This window comes from Oryctolagus cuniculus, chromosome 13 (genome assembly GCF_964237555.1).
Source record: "Oryctolagus cuniculus chromosome 13, mOryCun1.1, whole genome shotgun sequence".
In the NCBI taxonomy this organism is placed as follows: domain Eukaryota; kingdom Metazoa; phylum Chordata; class Mammalia; order Lagomorpha; family Leporidae; genus Oryctolagus; species Oryctolagus cuniculus.
This window is the reverse complement of record NC_091444.1, coordinates 53,653,768-53,674,399: the sequence shown is the minus strand read 5'-3', so window position 1 is coordinate 53,674,399 and position 20,632 is coordinate 53,653,768. Positions and strand designations below refer to the sequence as shown.

The window sequence follows — 20,632 nt, the reverse complement described above, 5'->3', positions numbered from 1 at the left end:
TAGGATCCACACTGGCAGGAAGCTGGAATCAAGAGGCAGAGCCAGGAGTTGAACCTAGGCACTCTGATATGGGATGTGGGCATTATTTTTATTTTAAAAATCTATTTATTTATTTGAAAGGCAGACATACAGAGAGAGAGAAAAAGACAGAGATCTTTAATCCACTGGTTCACTCCCCAGTGACTAGGACTGGTCTACGCTGAAACCAGGAGCCTTGAACTCCATCCAGGTCTCCTCTGTTGGTGGCAGGGGTCCAAGCACTTGGACCATCTGCTGCTGCTTTCCCAGGCACATTGGCAGGGAGCTGGACGAGACTCACATTGGCGCTCATGGATACCAGGGTCACAGGTGGCGATTTAACCCACTGTGCCACCCCGTACTTAGATGACTTAACAGAAGTTTTAACTACTAGCCCAAATGCCCAGCCTTCCATGAACTTTGGAAGTACCATCATATGTGAAGTGTCTCCTGTCTCCTTCAAGATTCTTTCTTCAACTTTGGCTTTCAGCAGCTGGTTATATTGTGCCTAAGCATGTGTCTCTTGAGTTTACCATACCTGGGAGTCCAGCAAGCATTTTGGATTTTAGAGTCTTGTCTTTCTTCAAATGTTGAGAGTTTTCAGCCATGATTTTTTGAAATAATCTTCATGCCCTCTAGTCCCTTTCTTTTTCCTTCTTGGGTTCCTGTTATGCATATATTGGTCTACTTGGTGAGGTTCCAAAATTCCCTTAGAGTCTGTTCACTTTTATTCATCCCTTTATCATCTGCTTCTTGAACTTGAGAATTCAGTTGTTTATCAAGTTTGCAGACTTTTTCTTCTGCTCGCTTAAATCTACTTTCAATTTCTTTTACTGCATTTTTTGTTATAATACTTTCCAGTTCATAATTTCAGTTGGTTCCTCTTTATAATTTGTCTGATTATTGAGATTCACATTTTATTCATACACATGTTCCTGATTTCTTTCATTCTTTGTGCTTTCCTTTAGTTCTTCAAACATGTTTAAATGAGTTTTAAAGTCTTAGTCTAGTAAATCTGATGTCTTTAGATTTCCTGAGGGATAGTTTGTTTATATATTTTGTTCCTTTCTATTGGACATATTTTCTTGTTTCTTGGGATTTTTTTAGTTGAAAATTGGACTTTTATGTATTATGATGTGTTGCTCTTTATTCAGATTGTCTCCTTTCCCAAAGTTGTATGTTTTCCCCCTGTTTTTTGATTGGTGTTGAAAGCTGTTGTACCCCCAAACTATTAATGCAAAGATTATAATCCCTGTCATGTGTGGTCACTGAAGTCTCTGTGCCTTAGTGTGTGTTCCGCTAGATTTCCTTGGATGCTAAGAGCCAAAAAATGAAAACAAGCAAAGAGAGAGAGAGAGAGAGAGAGAGAGAGAGAAGAGAGCTCCTACAGTCTAGACATGTCCTGGGCATGCACAAGGCTTTCTAAATTCCCCAATATATGGAATTGCTTTTGAGAATCCTAATTCCAAAGGCATTCACCCCAGCTTAAGCCTTCAGCCGACTGATGTGTGTTCAAGTGATATCTTTTGTCCCACATGTCTGAGGGTTGCAGGTCCAATCTTGAGTGTTTTCAGCAATGCTTGTCACTTTTTCAGTCTCTGTTATGTTAGGCCAAACAGAAAGTAGGGTCCTCCATCAGTCCTTCAGGTAGCCTCCAGTGAATTTAGAACAGATATTTACAATAGTTCCTGAATAAGGTCTACTCTGCTCTCCTGTCAGGGACCAAGGATCCTCCTCTGTGAACATGGGCTGCTACTGCTTTAAGCCCAAAATGATTGCTGTCCTGGAGAGGGTGTGGAGGAGGGCTAGCTAGATCATCTTAAAACTTTCCTACCATTTGAAATGCCATTTTCTTGACTCAGTACTCACTTGGTTGCTGTAAACTTCTATTTTACAGAGTTCTGACAACATGGGTACTGACAGTTCCTGCTTGTCTTAGTGTGTTCTGTTGGGGAATGAGGACTCAACTGCCCTCTCAGCCACTGGGCTGATGTCAGTCTAGCCCATGCTTGTTGCAAGTTGTACCTCTGAGTTCCTTTTATTCTCAGGAATTAGCACTATGCCTAGCATATAAAGGAAAAGGAATGTCCAGTAAGCATGTCAAGCTCCGTGAGCATCTGGGCTATGATAGGACCTGAATGAGTGTTCAAAGCTTTCAGTTTCAATTCTCGTGAAGGATCTGACCCCTCTGAGTAATGAAAGACACGTTCTGCTGTACTCTATTTGTGACTATTCATTTTTTTTTTGACAGGCAGAGTGGACAGTGAGAGAGAGACAGAGACAGAGAGAAAGGTCTTCCTTTGCCGTTGGTTCACCCTCCAATGGCCGCCACGGCCGGGCCGCTGCGGCCGGCACACCGCGCTGATCCGATGGCAGGAGCCAGGTGCTTTTCCTGGTCTCCCATGGGGTGCAGGGCCCAAGCACCTGGGCCATCCTCCACTGCACTCCCTGGCCACAGCAGAGGGCTGGCCTGGAAGAGGGGCAACCGGGACAGAATCCGGTGCCCCGACCGGGACTAGAACCCGGTGTGCCGGCGCCGCTAGGCAGAGGATTAGCCTAGTGAGCCGCGGCGCCGGCCGTGACTATTCATTTTTAAATGACTCTTGGTTATGTGTAAATGTGCATGAATCAGTTAACCCTACTCTGGATCAATACCTTAGGATGGCTTAATGAACACCATGAGTAGCAGAAGTAGCTCTGGTAGAATAATCCAATCTTTATTCCCTGCTTGAATAAGGTCAATAATGGCCAAGCCCAGTAATCTACACAACGGGTCAACAAACTATGTTCTGTGGACCAACTCTTGTTTGCTGGACTTATTTATTTATTTATTTCAAAGATTTATTGATTTGAAAGGTAGAGTTATAGACAGAGAGGAGGACACACACACACACACACACAGAGGAGAGTGGCAAGAGAGAGAGATCTTCTATCCACTGGTTCCCTCCCTAAATGGCTACCATGGCTAGGACTCTGTTAGGCTGCATCCAGGAGCCAGGAACTTCTAGGTTTCCCACATAGCTACAGGGGACCAAGGATTTTGGCCATCTTCTGCTGCTTTCTCAGGCACATTAACAGGGAGCTGGAACAGAAGTGGAGCAGGCAGGACTTGAACTAGTGCTCCAATATGTGATGCCAGCATTGCAAGCGGTGGCTTAATCTTCACCAGAACACTCACTCCGATCTTTTCTTGAGTTTCAGAAAACACTTCCCAAATATTATAGTGTTACAAGTGGCAGCTTAACCCACTGCACCACAATGCTGGCTCCAGGGAAAATTTTCTTTGGGTCTCATTTTTATACTCAAATGTTTATATTTTCTTTTTTTTTTTTTAAAGATTTATTTATTTATTTGAAAGTCAGAGTTACACAGAAAGAGGAGAGGCAGAAGGAGAGAGAGAGGTCTTCCATCTGCTAGTTCACTTCCTAACTGGCCGCAACAGCTGGAGCTGTGCCGATCCAAAGCCAGGAGCCAGGAGCTTCCTCTGGGTCTCCCACATGGGTATAGGGGCCCAAGGACTTGGGCCATCCTCCACTGCTTTCCCAGGCCATAGCAGAGAGCTGGATTGGAAGTGGAGCAGCCGGGTCTCGAACTGGCACCCATATGGAATGCCGGCACTTCAGGCCAGGGCATCAACCTGCTGTGCCACACTGCCAGCCCCCAAATGTTTATATTTTCAATCAAAGCTATTATCTCTAGGCACTTTATACAAACTTCATTTCTGAGATGATTTTTTCTTCTATTTATTTCTTGACTTTGGTGAAGTCTTATTTCACATCTTTCGATTTTTTTCTGCTTCTTATTTTGCATTTTTAAAAGTCTGATTCAAGCCGGCGCCGCGGCTCACTAGGCTAATCCTCCGCCTAGCGGCGCCGGCACACCGGGTTCTAGTCCCGGTCGGGGCACCGGATTCTGTCCCGGTTGCCCCTCTTCCAGGTCAGCCCTCTGCTGTGGCCAGGGAGTGCAGTGGAGGATGGCCCAGGTGCTTGGGCCCTGCACCCCATGGGAGACCAGGAAAAGCACCTGGCTCCTGCCATCGGATCAGCGCGGTGCGCCGGCCGCAGCGGCCCGGCCGCAGCGGCCCGGCCGTGGCGGCCATTGGAGGGTGAACCAACGGCAAAGGAAGACCTTTCTCTCTGTCTCTCTCTCTCACTGTCCACTCTGCCTGTCAAAAAAAAAAAAAAAAAGTCTGATTCAAACAGTCCTTTCAGATCTGTAAATGTTTATTACTCAGTGATAGTTAATTTATGTGGTAGATCAAACACCAGGGTAGGAAAACCAGAGATCCCAGCAGCTGAAGCTGCTGTGGCCTAGAGTGGTTAATAGAGATTGTTGCCAAGGCTCAGCACTGAATTCAACAGAGAGCACTTGTAGTTTTCACGAGGCTTTTGCTGAGCCGGCACTGAGAGCTCAGAAGTCAGAGCTTGCATTGTTTAGACATATTTTGATGGAGCTTTGGTGTCTTTACTGGGGAAATAAATGATTTGGAGAGAGCCGGAGGAAATTAAGCAACATCCCAACCATTCCCAAGAAATCCCTCCATTTTATGAGGGACCATCTAATTTGATCATTTAAATGTTTATTTACTTATTTTCATCTGCTTTGAAGGCAGAATGATGGAGAGGGAGAGGGAGAAAAAGAGGCAGAAGAAACAGGAGAGGGAGTGGGAGAGAAAGAGAGAGGTGGGTAGAGGGAGGGATCCTCCATCTGCTGGTTCACTCCTCAAATGCCTGCAACAGTCAGGGCTGGGCCAGGCTGAGGCCGGCTGCCTGGAACTCCATCTGGAGCCCAAGCACTTGAGCCATCATCTGCTGCTTCCCAAGAGCATTAGTAGGAACCTGGAGTGGAAGTAGAGGTGGCTGGCCTTAAACCAGACACTCCAGTGTAGGATGTGGGCATCCCAAGCAGTGGCTTACCCCCCTGCAGCTCAATGTCTGCCCTAGGAAGGGCGATTTTAGAGTCAGTTTTTCCTCCTGGTGTAAATGCAAGCACCAAGTAGGCACTTTTAATATTCAACATAGATAACGGGCATGACAAAGCTTCCCATAGAAAATGGGGAAACCAAACCCTATGTGTATTTTACCAGAAGTCCTGAGGATGCCTAGTGCTTATTGAATAGGAAGAGTTCTATTCTTGGCCACAGTGTGTGCTAACCTTCCCATTGATATTGGGATTATAGGGAAAATAGGTGCCTTATTTTGAATGAACTGGAGAACACGTATCTTGATTTGAAAAGATCCTAGGAAAATTCTGAGATGGTGCATCATGGGATATAAGATGTTCACCTTGCACTGTCACGGACTACTGAGAGTGATTGTAAATCACACAAATTATTTAAAAAGTTTGCAGAAGGAGTCAATAAATATCTACATTCTACATCTATATAGGACTCTGCTTGTCAAGGGAAACAGAAGAAACACAAGGTGGGGTGGTTGATTATTTTTCCTCTCAAGAATAATCATATCTAGAAAGGACAAAGGGTAGAAGAGAAAAAAATTCTGTTGTTTGTGGGGATCACAAAGTATGCATATTGCTTCCTTTATTTATTTACTTACTTAATTTTTAATTTATTTTAAAGGGAGAGAGAGACAGATAGACATCTCTCATCCACTGGTTCATTCCCCAAATGCCTGCAAAAGCTGGGACTGGACTGAGTCAAAGTCAGGAGCCTAGAATTCATTATAGGCTTCCCACTTGAACTATCACCTGCTGCCCTCCCAGGGTGCACATTTTGGAAGCTAGAATTGGGAGTGCAGCTGGAACTTGAACCCAGGTACTCTGGCATGCAATACAGGTTCCCAAGTAGCATCTTGACTGCCATGCCAAATGCCTGCCCTGATACATGTATTCTTGCAGGAGGAATCCAGAGGGTCTTGTTCAGGAAGAAGCTTCTGAAATATTTAAGAATGTGTAGGCTTTGATTAGACAGAAAGAGGCAGAAGAGGGGGAGAGATCTCATGAAGAATTAAGCACAGTACCAAGACAAGAAAGAATAGAATATATCTGAAAGACAGTACTCAGCCCAGCATGGCTGAGCTGCTGAGGCATTGGGAGCCATAGTAGCAGATGAGTTTGGCATGGTCAGTTACTGCCAAATTGTGTAGGGCCTTGAGTCTGGGCAAGAGACTAAAGGCTTCTTTAATAAAGCACGAGACGATACTTAAGACTTTGTATAAGACAGTGAAGCCGTCTCAGCTCCTCAGGGTGTAGCGGATGGGTCAGAAGGCATGTGTTACACCCCTGGGTGATGTGTACTGAGGTCTGAAGCAGGCTGGTGGTGAGGAGGAGGTAGAAGGGAGACTTCATGAGATGCTTTGCCATCATGGTGCAATTGATTTGGATACACAGAGCACGGTGATTGTTAGTGTGTGAATGAGGAAGAAGTTAAAGATGGCATTAAATTTCATGCATGGGGAGACAGGACAATAGTGAAGCCCATGAACAGCAGTAAGATAACACCAATAGAGAAGCCAATTATTACCAGATCTTCAAGGATAATTGATGATAACGTTAATGCCATTGTTTTCTGAGCATATGGTTATGTCTAGGGACAGCACTTAGCTATTTCTGCATTATTTTATTTTATCTTGACAATCTTACAAGTCAGAGGCTACTCTTCTCATTCTGAAGTTGAGAAAACTGAGCCTCAGAATTGTCAAGGGACTCACCCAGGGTCATAAAACTAGAAGTGGTGGAGCTGACTTGAATCCAGTTCTGTCTCCAAATTCTGTCTTATTAACCTTTGCATGATTTCACTGTACCACTGCCCCTGAAACCTGGAGTCTATTTTTAAGACTTTGAAGGCAAAGTTTCTCAGCAAAGGGAAAGAGAGAGTATTAGAGACACACAGACAATAAAGCAAGCATCAGTGTGAGCTGAATCCACTCAGGGGTGAGGCCAAATGATACATTTTTGGTGCTGCAAATTCAATCTTCTTTATTCAGAAACAACACAGAGGTCACGAATGAATCATCAAACCTCCACTTCTGGTTGTTTCAAAATTGAGATCGATTGGGTGCATTATTTGTCAATTTAGGATTCAGGAATATGGACACGTGGACATGCCCATTGTCAGAGCTGCAGAGAGCAAGTGGCCAGTCAGCAGGCCCAGTGGGAGCTGAGGGAACTTTGCCTGGCTGTGTGGAAGCACTTGCATCTCTGATTAAATAATTAAATGCTATCAGAAAACTTGAAAAGTGATCTGTAAAAGACTGACATCTGTAATAATGCCCTCAGGTGAGCAAAAACACAGAGGGGAGCGGCAGCTGAATGTCCACATGTTCTCTGGACTTTAATGTGGTGCTAAAGCTAAGTTTTGAATTTTTGAAATTAAGCTTTGAAGAAAAACACTAGCATCACCTTAAGTGGTAATTCCTTGCAACAAAGGATTGCCAGGTTGTACCCTTATGATTCTGTATCTAACTCTAAAAAAAAGATCATCAGAAAAAAGATAGTGACCATCATGTTATGATTAGTTTACTTAGATGACTTACCTAATCAATAGCAATGGCCCACTTGGTTGATAAGATGCACTAACCAAAAGCCCACAGTAAATGTAGCAAACACATATGCACACATATTCACACATGGTGTTGCTGTGGCAACCCAACATTTGGAGCAGTACCATTAAGCAGGGTGACCTACCAAGCACACATATTTGCAACATCACAGAAAAGTGCAAGACTCAACATCCCCACAGGGAAGTGATGTCAGAAATTCCATTTTATCTCTATGAGGATGAAATCAGATGAAGAGGAGGAGTGAGAACACTGGGCAAATAATTCTGTCTAGCTGAATTTATAATTCCCATAAATGGAGATGTCACCAGAGTGGTTGAAAGGAAAAAATATATCCAACTCTAATCCCTGACAAATAGGAGCAAATTGAAAAATAATGCCATGGTGATGCACCATAAGTTTTCTTTGTTTATACCCAAATCACACCCCAATTCTCTTCCCCATTCAGAGGTGGCCTGGAGGTTCATCAGACTGACCACTTTCGCCTGTTCAGAGCAGCAGCAAGGCACACACCAGTGGCCCTTCTCTGGCTTGCTACCTTGAAGTTGCATGTTGAAGCCATACGAGCCTCAGGGAAGGAGTGTTGGCCAGGAGTGAGTGTGGGCCATTGGACATCCTTAGGTTGCTTTGTGATTGCAGCTGGTGTTACACAGGCCCACCTCTAATCCCCTACGTACTGCCGTGGACGGGTATAAACAAGATCTTACAAACATTGGTTCATACCTTTTCTGCCCCAGCCTGTCAGCGTCCCTCCACTGTCAGCGTGCGATACATTCTAAGCTAACTGAAAGGCTTAGGTGACCAGCTGGTCTTTTCTTTCCATCGAGGAGAACACGTTGGAGAGTCTTGGAATTGCCTTGCCGAGGTTTCGTGTCCCTCAGACGTTTTTCTTTTGGCAAGAGCCTCTTCTGTAGCGTGCTGTTTTGTGGAGCTGAAATAGGAGGTGAAAAGCTAAACAAATGTGTACCCTTGACTTCTCATCGCATCAGTGAGAAAGGACCCAGAACTTCCTCAAGTCTTACTCTTTGCATGGGCTTCCTTCTGGGCTCACTCTCATACCCTCCCAGGCTCCTGCTATAACTGCTCCTGTTGCCACTACTAAGTTGCAGTCTAAGCACTGAGAAGAACTTAAAAAGTCTCTGTCTATGTCATTGATGAATTTCTTATACATTATTCTTACCCATTCTCTAAAGGAGCTTGAGCTAGCAGCCCTGTTAGGCCATAATCAGCCCAGCTCTTAGTAAACACTGGAAAATAAAAACAAACATACAAAGCATCCCAAATAGAAGTCAAACTTTCTTTTGAACATCCCAGCTTTTCCTCACATACAGTATTATTTAGAATTCTTGGACCTAAGAAATATAAAAATAATTATCTTTCTGTCTTCTATAAAAGTGAATTTATTTGAAGGCTCTTTGGAACTTTGTGAGCCCAAAGGTTCTGTCTGTGAAAGGGCAGGAATCAGGAACCTCGATAATGGTTGGAGGCCGAGGCCACCATGCAGGGACCTCAGTGACTGGCTTGTCAGCTCCACCTTCCTGGGCTGGACCTGGGCTTACATCTTACTTCAAAGCCAAGTTCAGTTCACATCTCCTGTGCCTGTGTAGAGGGGTGGGGTGGGGAAGGGGTCTAACATGGAGAAACTGTTTGCTTTAGCCTCTGCAACACCAGCAGGTGCTGTTTCAAAAAGAGATCAGAGGTTGGGCAGCCAAAACCCAGCAACTGGTTTGCTTGTCAGGTTTTGGTAAAAGAGTTTTCAATCATGTTGTGGGGCATTTATTAACTGCTTTACTGAGATATAATTTGTATGTCATAAAATTCACCCATTTAAAGTGTGCAGTCCATTAAGTTTTAGTACATTTACAGAACTGTGCGACCACCACATTCTAATTTTAGAGAAAATCATTTGTTTTCAAAATTGGAATTGCCTTGCAGAGGTTTGTAAGTTGCTCTAATGTTTTTCTTTCCATGTTATGCAACCTTGGCTAGATTTGGAAACACATCTGTTCTACAGGGTGGTGTGCCTCTGACCATAGTTTCCTCCTTCCTAATTATCTTTATCCTTTTTCAACTTGTACAAATTTATTTGAAAGGCAGAGAGACAGAGAGAAACCTTCCATTTGCTGGTTCACTCCCTCAGATGCCCACAACATCTGAGATTGGGACAGGCTGCAGCTGGGCATTGGGAACTCAATCTGGGTCTCCCATGTAGATGGCAGGAACTCAACTGCCTGGGGCATCACCTGCTGCCTCCTGGGGGGCACAACAGCAGGAGGCTGGATTGGCAGTGTTGACTGCCCTACCAAACACCTGCCCCTTCTTTATCCTTGAAAACCCTTGCATGGAGCTCAGGGTTTGCACGATAAGTGAGGGTTCTTAGAGTTAGCTCTGATCTGGTGTGGCAAGGTAGACAGGTAGTCACTTCATGTCCTCTGGCCCCAAACAACCTCATTCTGAAAGGAAGGTGGGGGGAGGGGAGGAGTACAGTTGTGGTGTAATATAGTAAACCTCCGATTCGAGTCCCAGCTGCTCCTCTTCCAAACCAGCTCTCTGCTATGACCTGGGAAAGCAGTAGAAGATGGCCCAAGTCCTTGGGCCCCTGCACCTGCCTGGGAGACCTGGAGGAAGCTCCTGGCTCCTGGCTTCAGGTCAGCCCAACTCCGGCTGTTGCGGCCATTTGGGGAGTGAACCAGCCAATGGAAGACTTCTCTCTGTTTCTCCCTCTCTCTCTGTAACTCTGCATTTCAAATAAATAAATAAATTTTTTTAATGGAGGGGGAAAGAGAGACGGCAGAGGATTCTTTTTGCCTCCTCCATAGCAGTGGTGGTCTGGGTCTCCTTTATGTACCTTCTTTCCCTTTTATGCCTTAAAGGATCCTAAGAATAAACAAACTTCAATTGCTACCCAGATTGGCCTTAGGGAGCAGACAATTCTCCGATAGAGGGAGACTGCATCCCCAAAGCCAGCCTGGGGGGGTTCCATCAGCAGGAACTCCTTTCTAGGTTCTTCTGTGTATGGGTTCCATCTAGGTTTGCAGAATCCCTGTGTGTGTGTGTGTATGTGTGTGTATGTGTTCTTTCTGGAAAGAAATCTCTCAATCCATCTCCACCTCAATTTGATTTTCAAAAAATAATGTACCGCTAGTTGCACAGAGTTTTAACCTTTTTATTTCATACACCATACCCTTCATTGTCTTTTTTTTTAATTGCGATAAAATATACACAGTGTTGATAGAAGAAGTCTTGCTTGCATAGACCAAAAAGACAAAGAGAGCTTTATTTTCAAGGACAAGCCATCTAGGTTTGGCGGATGCAGGCTCTGTAGACCACGTACACTCTGAAGGAAGAAGGACTGGGACTGTCTTCTAACAGGCAAATTCTCACTCAGTTTCCCATCAGGGTCTGCTCATGCAAAGAAGTCAAGCTTATTAGCTCTGATTGGCTCATGCAAATGAGGTATTGTGAGTTCTTCAGTGTGACTGTTAATCACAGGTTGCAGTCCATTGGTCATATCTGGGGGCAAAACAGGACTTCTTGGAGTCTGTCTGTCTCAGCATCTGCAACAGGCACATGCCCTGGCAAGAACCATAGAGTGATTTTTCCAGGAGTGTGGGTAACTTCTAGTTAACATAAGGCTGCTAGGCTCCATTAGGTCCACTTTTCCACTCAGGATCTGAAGGTCTGGCTTTCCCCAAGGCATTTAACAACATAAATTTTTACCATTTTAGCAATTTTTAAACATGCAGTTCTGGGCATTAGGTACTTTCAAATTGGTATCTAACCAGCACCATCATACATTTCTAGAACTTTCTCATTTTCTCAAGCTGAAATTTTGTACCCATCAAAAGTCAACTCCCTACACCTCCCTTCCCTCAGTCCCTGACACTCACCATTCTACCTTCTTTCTCTATGAAAAATTGACTACTCCAGGAATCTCATATATGTAATCATACATCAGGTATCCTCATGTGCCTGGCTCAGCATAATGTACTCAAGTTCAACCATGTTGTAGTTTGCGTGGAGATCTCCCTCTTTTTAAGGCAGAATCATATTCCATTGTATGTATGGGCCACATTTTGTTTACCCATCCATCTGTCATTTTATACTGGGGTGGCTCCCACCCTTTGGGTATTGTGAACAATGTTGCTATGAGCATGGGTGTGCAAATATCACTTTAAGTTCCAGCTTTCAATTCTTTTGGGTCTTTATAGTCTTTTATGTCCTATGGGAGAAAAGCTCAATTTCCTCTATAGGGATTCACAACTTTCTGATTCACAGCTTACAGAGGAAATATTGGTTTGGCTTCCTGGGGGTAACCGAAGGGGCTTGGAGCCTCAACAGCGTGGTAGACCCTGGATCCTGCTGGCCCAGCTTCCCTCATCCCAGCACGTATCTAGACCCACTGGGTAGGGGAGCTCTCTGCAGTGGACAGCTAGGTTCTCTGGGTGTAGAGCCCACTCAAGCAAGTGGTGCATGGAATTTGCGATCTGTAGCCAGCAAATGGCTGCTCTCGGTGTGGGTGATGGGATGAGGTGTGCTAAAGAAGCCCTCAATTCCTCTGTGCTCATACCTGGTCTTAGAGAACCTATCCCTCTGGAGTCCTTAGAGCAAGACACATTGGCCCTCATACCCCTGGCTGCAGTTGCCTGGAGTGACTGATCACATTAAGCCAATACCTCAAACTCTCCAAAGAGTCTGCATTAGGTTAGGACGCCCAACCTGGGCAGACAGACAGCTGTGGGAGCTGAGCCAGAAGACCAGCTGGATTTAGGGACAGGGACTGAAGCTTTGGGGCAGTTCTGAGTGACCAGGGTAAGCTGAGTTGAGGAATTTATCTTAAAAGGGAAGGAAGGGGCCTGTGCTGTGGCGTAGCGGGTAAAGCTGCCGCTTGCAGTGCCGGCATCCTATATGGATGCCTGTTCAAGTCCTGGCTGCTCCACTTCCGATCCAGCTCTCTGCTATGGCCTGGGAGAGCAGTAGAGGATGGCTCAAGTCCTTGGGCCCCTGCAACTGTGTGGGAGTCCTGGAAGAAACTCCTGGCTCTTGGCTTCAGATTGGCACAGCTCCAGCTGTTGGGGCCATCTGGGGAGTGAACTGGCAGGTGGAGGCCCTCTCTCTCTCTCTCTCTCTCTCTCTCTCTCTTTCTGCTTCTCTGTAGCTCTGCCTTTCAAATAAATAAACAAATCTTAAAAAAAAAAATGGAAGGGAGAGGAAGGCCAGAGGGCAGAAGCCCGAGGGAGCCATGAGAGCTGTAGTTTCTATGAGGCCTCGTGGATCCTTCTGCCTTCACATTTATAATCCTAAACTCCCTTGTGTGAAGGTCTCCTCCCCTTGGGGAGGCTGGGCAGGTTTACCTGCCTTCAAGGTGCTCCAAGTACAAGGCCAGGAAGAACAAGAAGGCTACCAGGACTACGTCATGACCCAGAGTGAGAAAGGAACAAAGTGGCCACCAGACTGTGCTCAGCACTTCTTTTTCAAATGTTTTATTAATCTGTTTGGCCAAACAGGTAATGGAAACGGAGAATAACAATTTGCTAAAAATTTCAGGTCATGAATGCCCCTTTCCCCCAGGAAACAAAAGACTCCATGGTTACAGAATGCACCATTGGGTTATGACAACATTTCAAAATAATATCTCCATTTCGTATGTAACAATGTAAACTTCAAAAATAGTAAACTCTAACCCCCGTCCCTCTTTGCAGATCTATCACAGATAGAATTTTCTGGTAGACCTAAATTGAGTAAGTAAACAGCCTGGTGCTTAAAAGTTTCATAAAAAGGTGTACAGATTCAGTAAATAATTGTTCAGTCTTGGTCGTGAAAGAAAAGCAACCAGCAGCTCCTCTCCTGCAGTCTACCTCAGAGGCGCACCGTGTACTGCGAACCACATTCCATATGCGTTGCTCATCTGTGTTGTCACTTTATACACACATACATATATATTTATATAGTTTTATTTGTTTGTAAAGATTTCTACATCTAAATTATAAGACGGCGCCAGTGACTTATAATGCCACTTCGCTTCACATAGGTAAAAACGAAAATTCTGTAGAAGGCACTGTAATTTCTCTTGCATGATCTTATGCAGACATGTGAGAACAGGCCAGTGGGGGCTTGAACTTGTCTTTCCCTTCCTGTTCCCTGGCGCAGGCCTGTCCTCTGATGGTCTCTGATGTCCATTATCCTTTTCTGACTCATCTCTTCCCATCCCATTCATCCACCCGTCCGTCCATCCATCCACCCATCCATCCATCTGACAGTTATCTTTTGGTTCATTGAAATTCCTTAAAATTAAGAATACAGCTCTGGTATAAAACAAAATATGACCTACCATAGCTGAAAAATAATCACAGTGTACAATGTCATTTTTTTTTTTTTTTAGCCACTAAGATTCAAAACATGTACCCTGGCTTGTCATGAACATCAGTCGTTCAAAACAATCTCCACAAGGCTCATTTTAACCTACTTTACATTCATTGAAAAAGCACAGCGAGGTTCTTCTTTTTCTCTTTTGTATTAAATTGATCCCCTTAAGTGAAAGGTCTGATGTGGAAAAGTGCAAGCAAATTGGACATGCCAATAAATACCATAGGACTTACCGCAGATGACCGAAACTGTACAGGTATGTACACCTTACCCAGCGGGGTTCCTCCCATCAGGAAATAGTCCTCTAAGTCATTACCACGAGGTGTCACCACAGCGTTCCACTGGAGAGGCCTTAGCGGGCAAAGGAAGGGCGGGCTCTCCTGCTCCTGTTCTGAGGTCCGGAGCCCGTGTCTGCCCCGCCCTCCGCTGGCTCCTCCTTCTTCCTCACTTTGAGGCGGGTGAGCAACTTGATCAACCAGACGTCCCACTCCTCAGGCAGGAGCAGGAGGAGAAAGCCCAGGCCAATGATGATGATGGCGATGACCCGGACCCCGTTGAAGACTATCTGACTGGTGTAGTGATCGACCACTGTGGGACACAGAGAACTGGGTGAATCGGCAGCAGTGGATGCACAGAGCAGGCGGCCAGCAGCCCCGTGCATCTGGCCCAGGCCGCCCTCCTCCTGGATCACAGAACCATCCTCGGTGGAGTTTTGTTCCAGGTGGGCTGGGGTGGCCTCTAGTGAGTTCCCTTGAATTTTATAAAACTTTCCTGTATTTCACCTTAGTGCAGACATTGATTTGGGTGACAGAAAAAAATAAGCAGAAGGCAGTTGGAGAAACATACATATGAAGGGACTTCAAAAAATTATCAGAAAATGGAATTAAAAGATGCTTATTTTGTTGCACAGCAATTTTGAAACCCATGCAGAGTTTTTTAATCATAAGCATTCCATGAACTTTTTAAAGACCTTGTGTGCAGTTGGGTCTTGGAATCTGTGGATACCAACCTATACCCTTAGATTTAACCAACTACAGATAGAAAATATTTGAAAAGAAAAGTATAGTATATCTGTACTGAGTATTTGTAGTCTTTTATTCCCCTGGAATTATTCCCTGAACAATGCAGGATAACAACAGTTTGCACACTTTGTGCTTTGGGTTAGGCACCGTAAGTGATCTAGCGCTGGTTTAAGGTACAGAGGAAGGTGTGTGCCTGTCATATGTAAATGCCACTTCATTTCATGTAAGGGATTTGAGCCTCTTGTATTGGTACCATCAAGGGCATCTTGCAACCAATATCTCTGGATACCGAGGGATGATTGTATTTTGATGGAAATAAACCAGAATTTAACTGTGGATACCTCTGAGTGGCAGGATAATGAAAGTGATATTGTTTTCTTTATATATTTGATACTTTTCACATGGTCTATAATTGCATCCTTTGTTTTTATTTCAAAACACTAGTTCACAATATATGAATCTACTGTATATTTGAAAACCAAACGGAGCCAGTTCTTTTAAGATAACAAATCTAAATTCCTGTCCCATCCCAGGACGTTAACTAGTGGAGCCTCTAAGGTCTCCTCCGGCCTCTTTTCACACGGTTGCCACGAACCACTCCTGTTGGTGGAGTCCCGGTTGTGGTGAAGCACAGGGGATGGGGGCTGTGGGCAATCAAATCCTGGGGACAGGCTCAAGAAGTTGAGAGCCACTTTGCAGACTTCCAGGTGTATTTAACATCACATTAATCAGAATGAGCGCTGGCTGTTCCAAGGAAGGCTGAATCCCTAACAGCTAGAGATAGGGGTGTTTGGGGGCTGGCCCTGGAGGAAGCTGTGCCAGGGCCAAGGGAGAGGAGGGACTCACAGCCTTTCCCTGGCTCGCAGCAGGTTGCACAGGGTGGAAGGTGTGCTGGGTGGGAGGTTGGGGAACTCTGGGAAGACAAGTTCTTAGCAGAAGGAGCCCAGAAAGCAAGCGGCGGTGAAGGTGAGGTTTTGGATGAGTTGTTAGTTGTGTGCATTGGCTGCAAGGCTTTGGGGGTCAAAGGGAGGCCCTGGGTACTTGGACAGAGGCTCTGCCTCTCTCTTCTGGGAGATAGAGGAAGATAATGTTCATGGCAATTAGTGAATCAGCATGTTTCTGTGTCATATCCTGGGCAAACTTTCTCCCTTACATTGTCAAAAATGATTTATCTTTCTGATATATCAGTTTTTATGTCCATTAATAAAGTGAATGAATGGTATTCACCTCTACTCCACATACTCCTTGGAATCCAGACAGCTTTAGATTCCCTGTGTCCTGCTGTGGTACATGGCACTCAATCCGCAATAGAGAAAATCAATCATACATATATAGAAAACAACATTTTGCCTAAATCTTTTTTTGGTTTTCCTTTGCAGATGGTTAAATGTGCATTCTATATCAGGCATGGCAAGACTGTATGTGAGTGTGTATGTGTGTGTGTGTGTGCGTGCGCATGTGCGTTTAACACTGAACAGATGTAGAAAGTCATTGGGCTTACCTGCATTCACAGGTACACTGAGGACGATTCCAAGAGACATCAGAGTGGGGTATGTAACAGCGATTCCAAAATTTAATACAATATTGAATGCTGAAATGAAGAATTTGGAAATGGGTGTTAGTCATGGTGACCCCGAGCTTCATCTCCCTGGTGGCCTGTGTGGCCCAGTTTCTCTTATGAGGCGGGAGTCCTGGGAACCACCACGACCTTGTGCTCTGATTCAGTGGACTTCTCATTCCTCCAGGGGCTCCAGGACTTGAGTGTAGACACAAACACTGTCCACTCAGCCTCTGCTTTCTCCTGACCTTTGCAGAAGGGAAAGGAAATTGGCAAGGGGCAACAAGTGAGAAGGCTCTAGAAAAGAGGATGTGACCATCTAACCAGCTCTGCTTTTCTCTGGCGCTGGCAATGCTTCTGGCGTAACGTGTATGCCCAGCGGCTTTGGGATATGTGCTGTGGACAGTGGCTGGGTGAGGCATCTCCTTGGTTGCTTTGCTGCCTAGTGCTGGTCTTCGATGGAGTAACAGTGATAATGACAATGATGACATTAATAACCAAGACAACTGATAGTATTTCCTGGACATTGACACTTAAGCAATATTCTAAGCGCTCTGCAGGTATTCATTTACCAGCTCCTTATTGTGTTACAATTTGTAGGTGACTTGTAAGCATACTATTCACTACTGGGGAGCAGAGTTTCTACTGTAAGGACTATTGCTCTGGATTTCAAACCCAACCTCATCTTTCAAAGAAGTGACTCTGTGAAACACGAAGAGCCTGAAAAACAGAGTGAAGACTTAAGGCTAGCAATAAACACTGTTTCCAGAGTCCCCTGTCAGTTCTTGGATTCTGAGGGTTATGGACAGGATGGTGGTCACTTACTCAATAAAAGAACTGAAAATCCACAAAGGTTTCCCCATGGAATGTCATCGAAGGAGCTCCAGTATTCCACTTTGGTAAAGTAGAGGATGACAGGAATGCAGGTGATGAAGAGGATGTTAAAGACACCCAAAATGGACAAAAATAAGGCGGCTTCTCCAAATTTAGCACTGCCCAGAAGGAGCTTGAACAAAACCTGCAGGAGAAAGCAGAGGAGGAGGGGTGAGGGCTCACCCCAGACCCCAACTTGACACAGTGAAGCAGATTGTGCTTGATCCAGCCGGGGTTGCACCCCACATTTTGGGTCAAGGTAACATTACTAGGCTTTCAGTGAAGGGACGGTGGAGATTGCCTGTGCTCCTTTGTCTGCACATCTGCACTTAGTTACATGAAGATGGAGAGTTACTCTGCCAACACAGACAGCATCTTCAGGGGTTAGGGGTTCTCACACTAGGTTTGATTTTTCTGTGTTGTGTTCATGACACTGCATCCATTAGACACATTTGCCATGGGGGCTGGCATTGTGGCATAGCGGGTTAAGCTGTGGCCTGGCTGCTCCACTTCTGATCCAGTTCCCAGCTAATGGCTTGGGATATCAGTGGAGAATGGCCAAAGTACTTGGGCCCCTGCACCCACGTGGGAGATCCAGTAGAAGCTTGTGGCTCCTGGCTTCTGTCTGGCCCAGCTCCTGCCATTGCAGGTATTTGGGGAGTGAAAACAGTGGATGGAAGGCCTCTCTATCTGTCTCTCTCTCTCTTTGTAATTCCACTTTTCAAAAATAAATAAAATAATTCTTAAAAAAGACAAATATTTGCCATGGGTCACAACCTCTAAGGGATCCCTAAACTTGATCCCTGACCCTTGGACAACACTGTTTGAAAACTACCATACTCGAGATAATGGGCTGTGGCTGCAAAGATGTTTTCTGTAAATCCAAGAGGGAGCAATTTGGTTTATCTGTGCCCCATCCCACAACCCCATTCCATAAATGATGCTGGCATTAGTGGCATGTACTAAACTGTCACTTTTTGCACATGTTCTTGTTTATGGAACGTTTCAGGTGTTTGGAAGGCTGGGAGGGAAGGGACACTTGTGACTGGAGTGGCCAGAGGCTGGGCTGAACTCAGAGCTGCAGAGCCCCAGATGAGCACGTGTGTGAGTTGGTGGTCCCGTGTGTGTGTCTGCATTGTTGTCCTGCTTTGCCTGCTCTGTCCTTGCTCAGCACCTCACAGTTTGTGCAGGTCCTTCTTGGCGAATGTGTGGGAAGTATGGAAAGGGAAACAAATACCTTCAGCCTTCTACCTCTTAGTTCCCTTGGACACACTGCAAGCAGTAAAGGAGCTGAAATCTGACTGAGAGTACTGTGTTCATCATGGATGGAGTTTCTACATGCTCTCTGCTCCTCTTTAGCACACAGCTAATCGACTGTAGCAGAATGTGGTATTTTTAATATTGTCTGCATTTGGAGGTGGCTTTGAAGTCTGAGTGGTGCTGTAACTAGCACATGCCCTCGATGAGCTGTGTTCCCGAGAAGGACAATGACGTGCATGTCTTTCTCTGTGGGCAGTAAGGGCAAGGAGTAATGGAAGAGAAGAAAGCACCATTATTTCTCTTTCCTGAAATTATAACACATGGTACTCACAGAGCTGGGAAAAACACGCCTTTTCTTATGACTTTCTACAGTACTTAATTTTCTCCGTTCTATTGTCTGGATCCACAAAGGACTGAGAAGTCTTGAAGCTAAAATCTCATTTCTCATTGAATCCTCCAGGTCAGTTTCCCAACTTAAAGACCCTGAAATATTTGCATACTCTACTGTGGCTCTAAGGAGTAGGAGAGAGGAGGAGAAGGGCGAGGAGGCTTGATCAAATAGGGAGGTGAAGAGAGCAAGGGACCCCATTGTGGGAATAAAAAGTTGTTGCCTAAGCCTGCAGTTGAAAAAAGCTTCCCAATGGTTCACAACATTTTGTCAAAAGAATTGTATATCCCCACATAATAACAACTGTGTTTTTATTTAGTCAGCCCACAGGCAATGCTTGGAATATAGATGGATTTGTTTTGAGCATTGATGGCTGCAAAAACGGTGTGGTCAACAATTGACATGACAAAGCTGCACCAGACATTCAAGTGTTCAGGTCCCATCATCCAATCGGGTGGGAACTTACCTGAGCAAACACTGAGCCAGCAACGTAGGGCCCCTGATCCTTCTCCAGTTCCCTGCCAAACAATGAAGTCACGAATCTGACTCTGCTGATCCAGTGGGTGCCACCCATTTTATCCCAAATGCTGCACACATATGGCCACTGGTGGAAAGGTCCACAGAGCCAGAGCCAAGAGTGGCTGCGTGCTTTGGCACTGCCCTTGGCGTTAGTCTCCATCTGCCTGGTGTGCACTGAAAGCAGCTGCTTGTCTTAAAGAACAGGCACCACTTTAGGCTCCCCTCAAAGACCAGCCCTGTGCACATTCCATGGAATGCTAGGCCAGTTCACAAAAATGTGTTTCCCGCACGTACCTTGTAGAGGGCTGACATGGATGCAGAGCCCACCACCAGGGCTATGCCAATGACAGAATGGCTATGGAAGCCATCGGCGTAGGTCATCATCACGATGCCAGCGATGGCAAGGATGGCAGCCACTATCTGGATGGACGGAAGAGAACAGTGGTCAGGGCAGTTAGTGGGGAGACAGAGGGACCATGCAAGTGCCAATGACCTAGAGATGTTCATGGGGTTCGGCCATGTGAGGGGAACATGCTGTCTCCTTTTCAGGCCTCCTTGGGCACTGGCCACAGTTTTGTTGTTGGCTTTGAGAGGGACTCAGCACAGCTGGGCATGAACCAAGGAACTGGAGTTGTTGGTGGCACTGTGAGCCTTGGGGACTTGAGAAGGAGGTGGTCCCAGTTCCAGCAATAGGTTATTTGGTCATGGCAAAGCTGGGCAGGTCCCAGGACGGCACCTGAAAATGACCTCACTCCTTGTCCCACCTTCTGTGAGGACCTCGTGTGACCTTGCTTTTGTGGAATTTCATATCTCAACAGGGAAGGCACAGTGAGGACAGCAGATCTTGTCCTTGCTTCACATGCCAGGAGTGGGCACCTGCCAGTCAGGGCTAGAGACAATGGCCTAACCCTGAGGTGTCGCTCCTTTCCTTAGCTGTGGCAGGCTTCCCTGCACCTGACAGCTTCCCTCAACCCTGTCATTAGCTGGATAATGACTTTTCAGATCTGATGGAAGCGTTATGATGATGCACACACTACTGTCGTGCAAAGCAAAATTGTCAGAGTAAGAGGAGATGAAAGTACCTGAGATCACACAGTTCCCAAAGGAGAAA

The 20,632-nt window shown here is 45.4% G+C and overlaps 1 protein-coding gene across 5 annotated transcripts in view; it reads right to left on the bottom strand.

The window, feature by feature from the left end:
• Positions 1–13,002: 13,002 nt before the first annotated feature.
• Positions 13,003–20,632, bottom strand: part of SLC35F3 (solute carrier family 35 member F3) — a 425,020-nt gene continuing 417,390 nt past the window's right edge. For 2 of the 5 annotated variants that reach the window (XM_051820732.2, XM_017347734.3), the window contains 4 exons: positions 19,816–19,941; positions 17,307–17,499; positions 16,425–16,514; positions 13,003–14,489 (listed from right to left, as the gene is read on the bottom strand). In XM_051820732.2, the coding sequence (XP_051676692.1) occupies positions 14,254–14,489; positions 16,425–16,514; positions 17,307–17,499; positions 19,816–19,941 (645 nt within the window). In that variant the 3' untranslated portion in view covers positions 13,003–14,253. Of the gene's footprint in view, positions 14,490–16,059; positions 16,515–17,306; positions 17,500–19,815; positions 19,942–20,632 lie in introns of those variants that run through there. The other 3 variants (XM_070055540.1, XM_070055542.1, XM_070055541.1) reach the window with 3 other exon arrangements.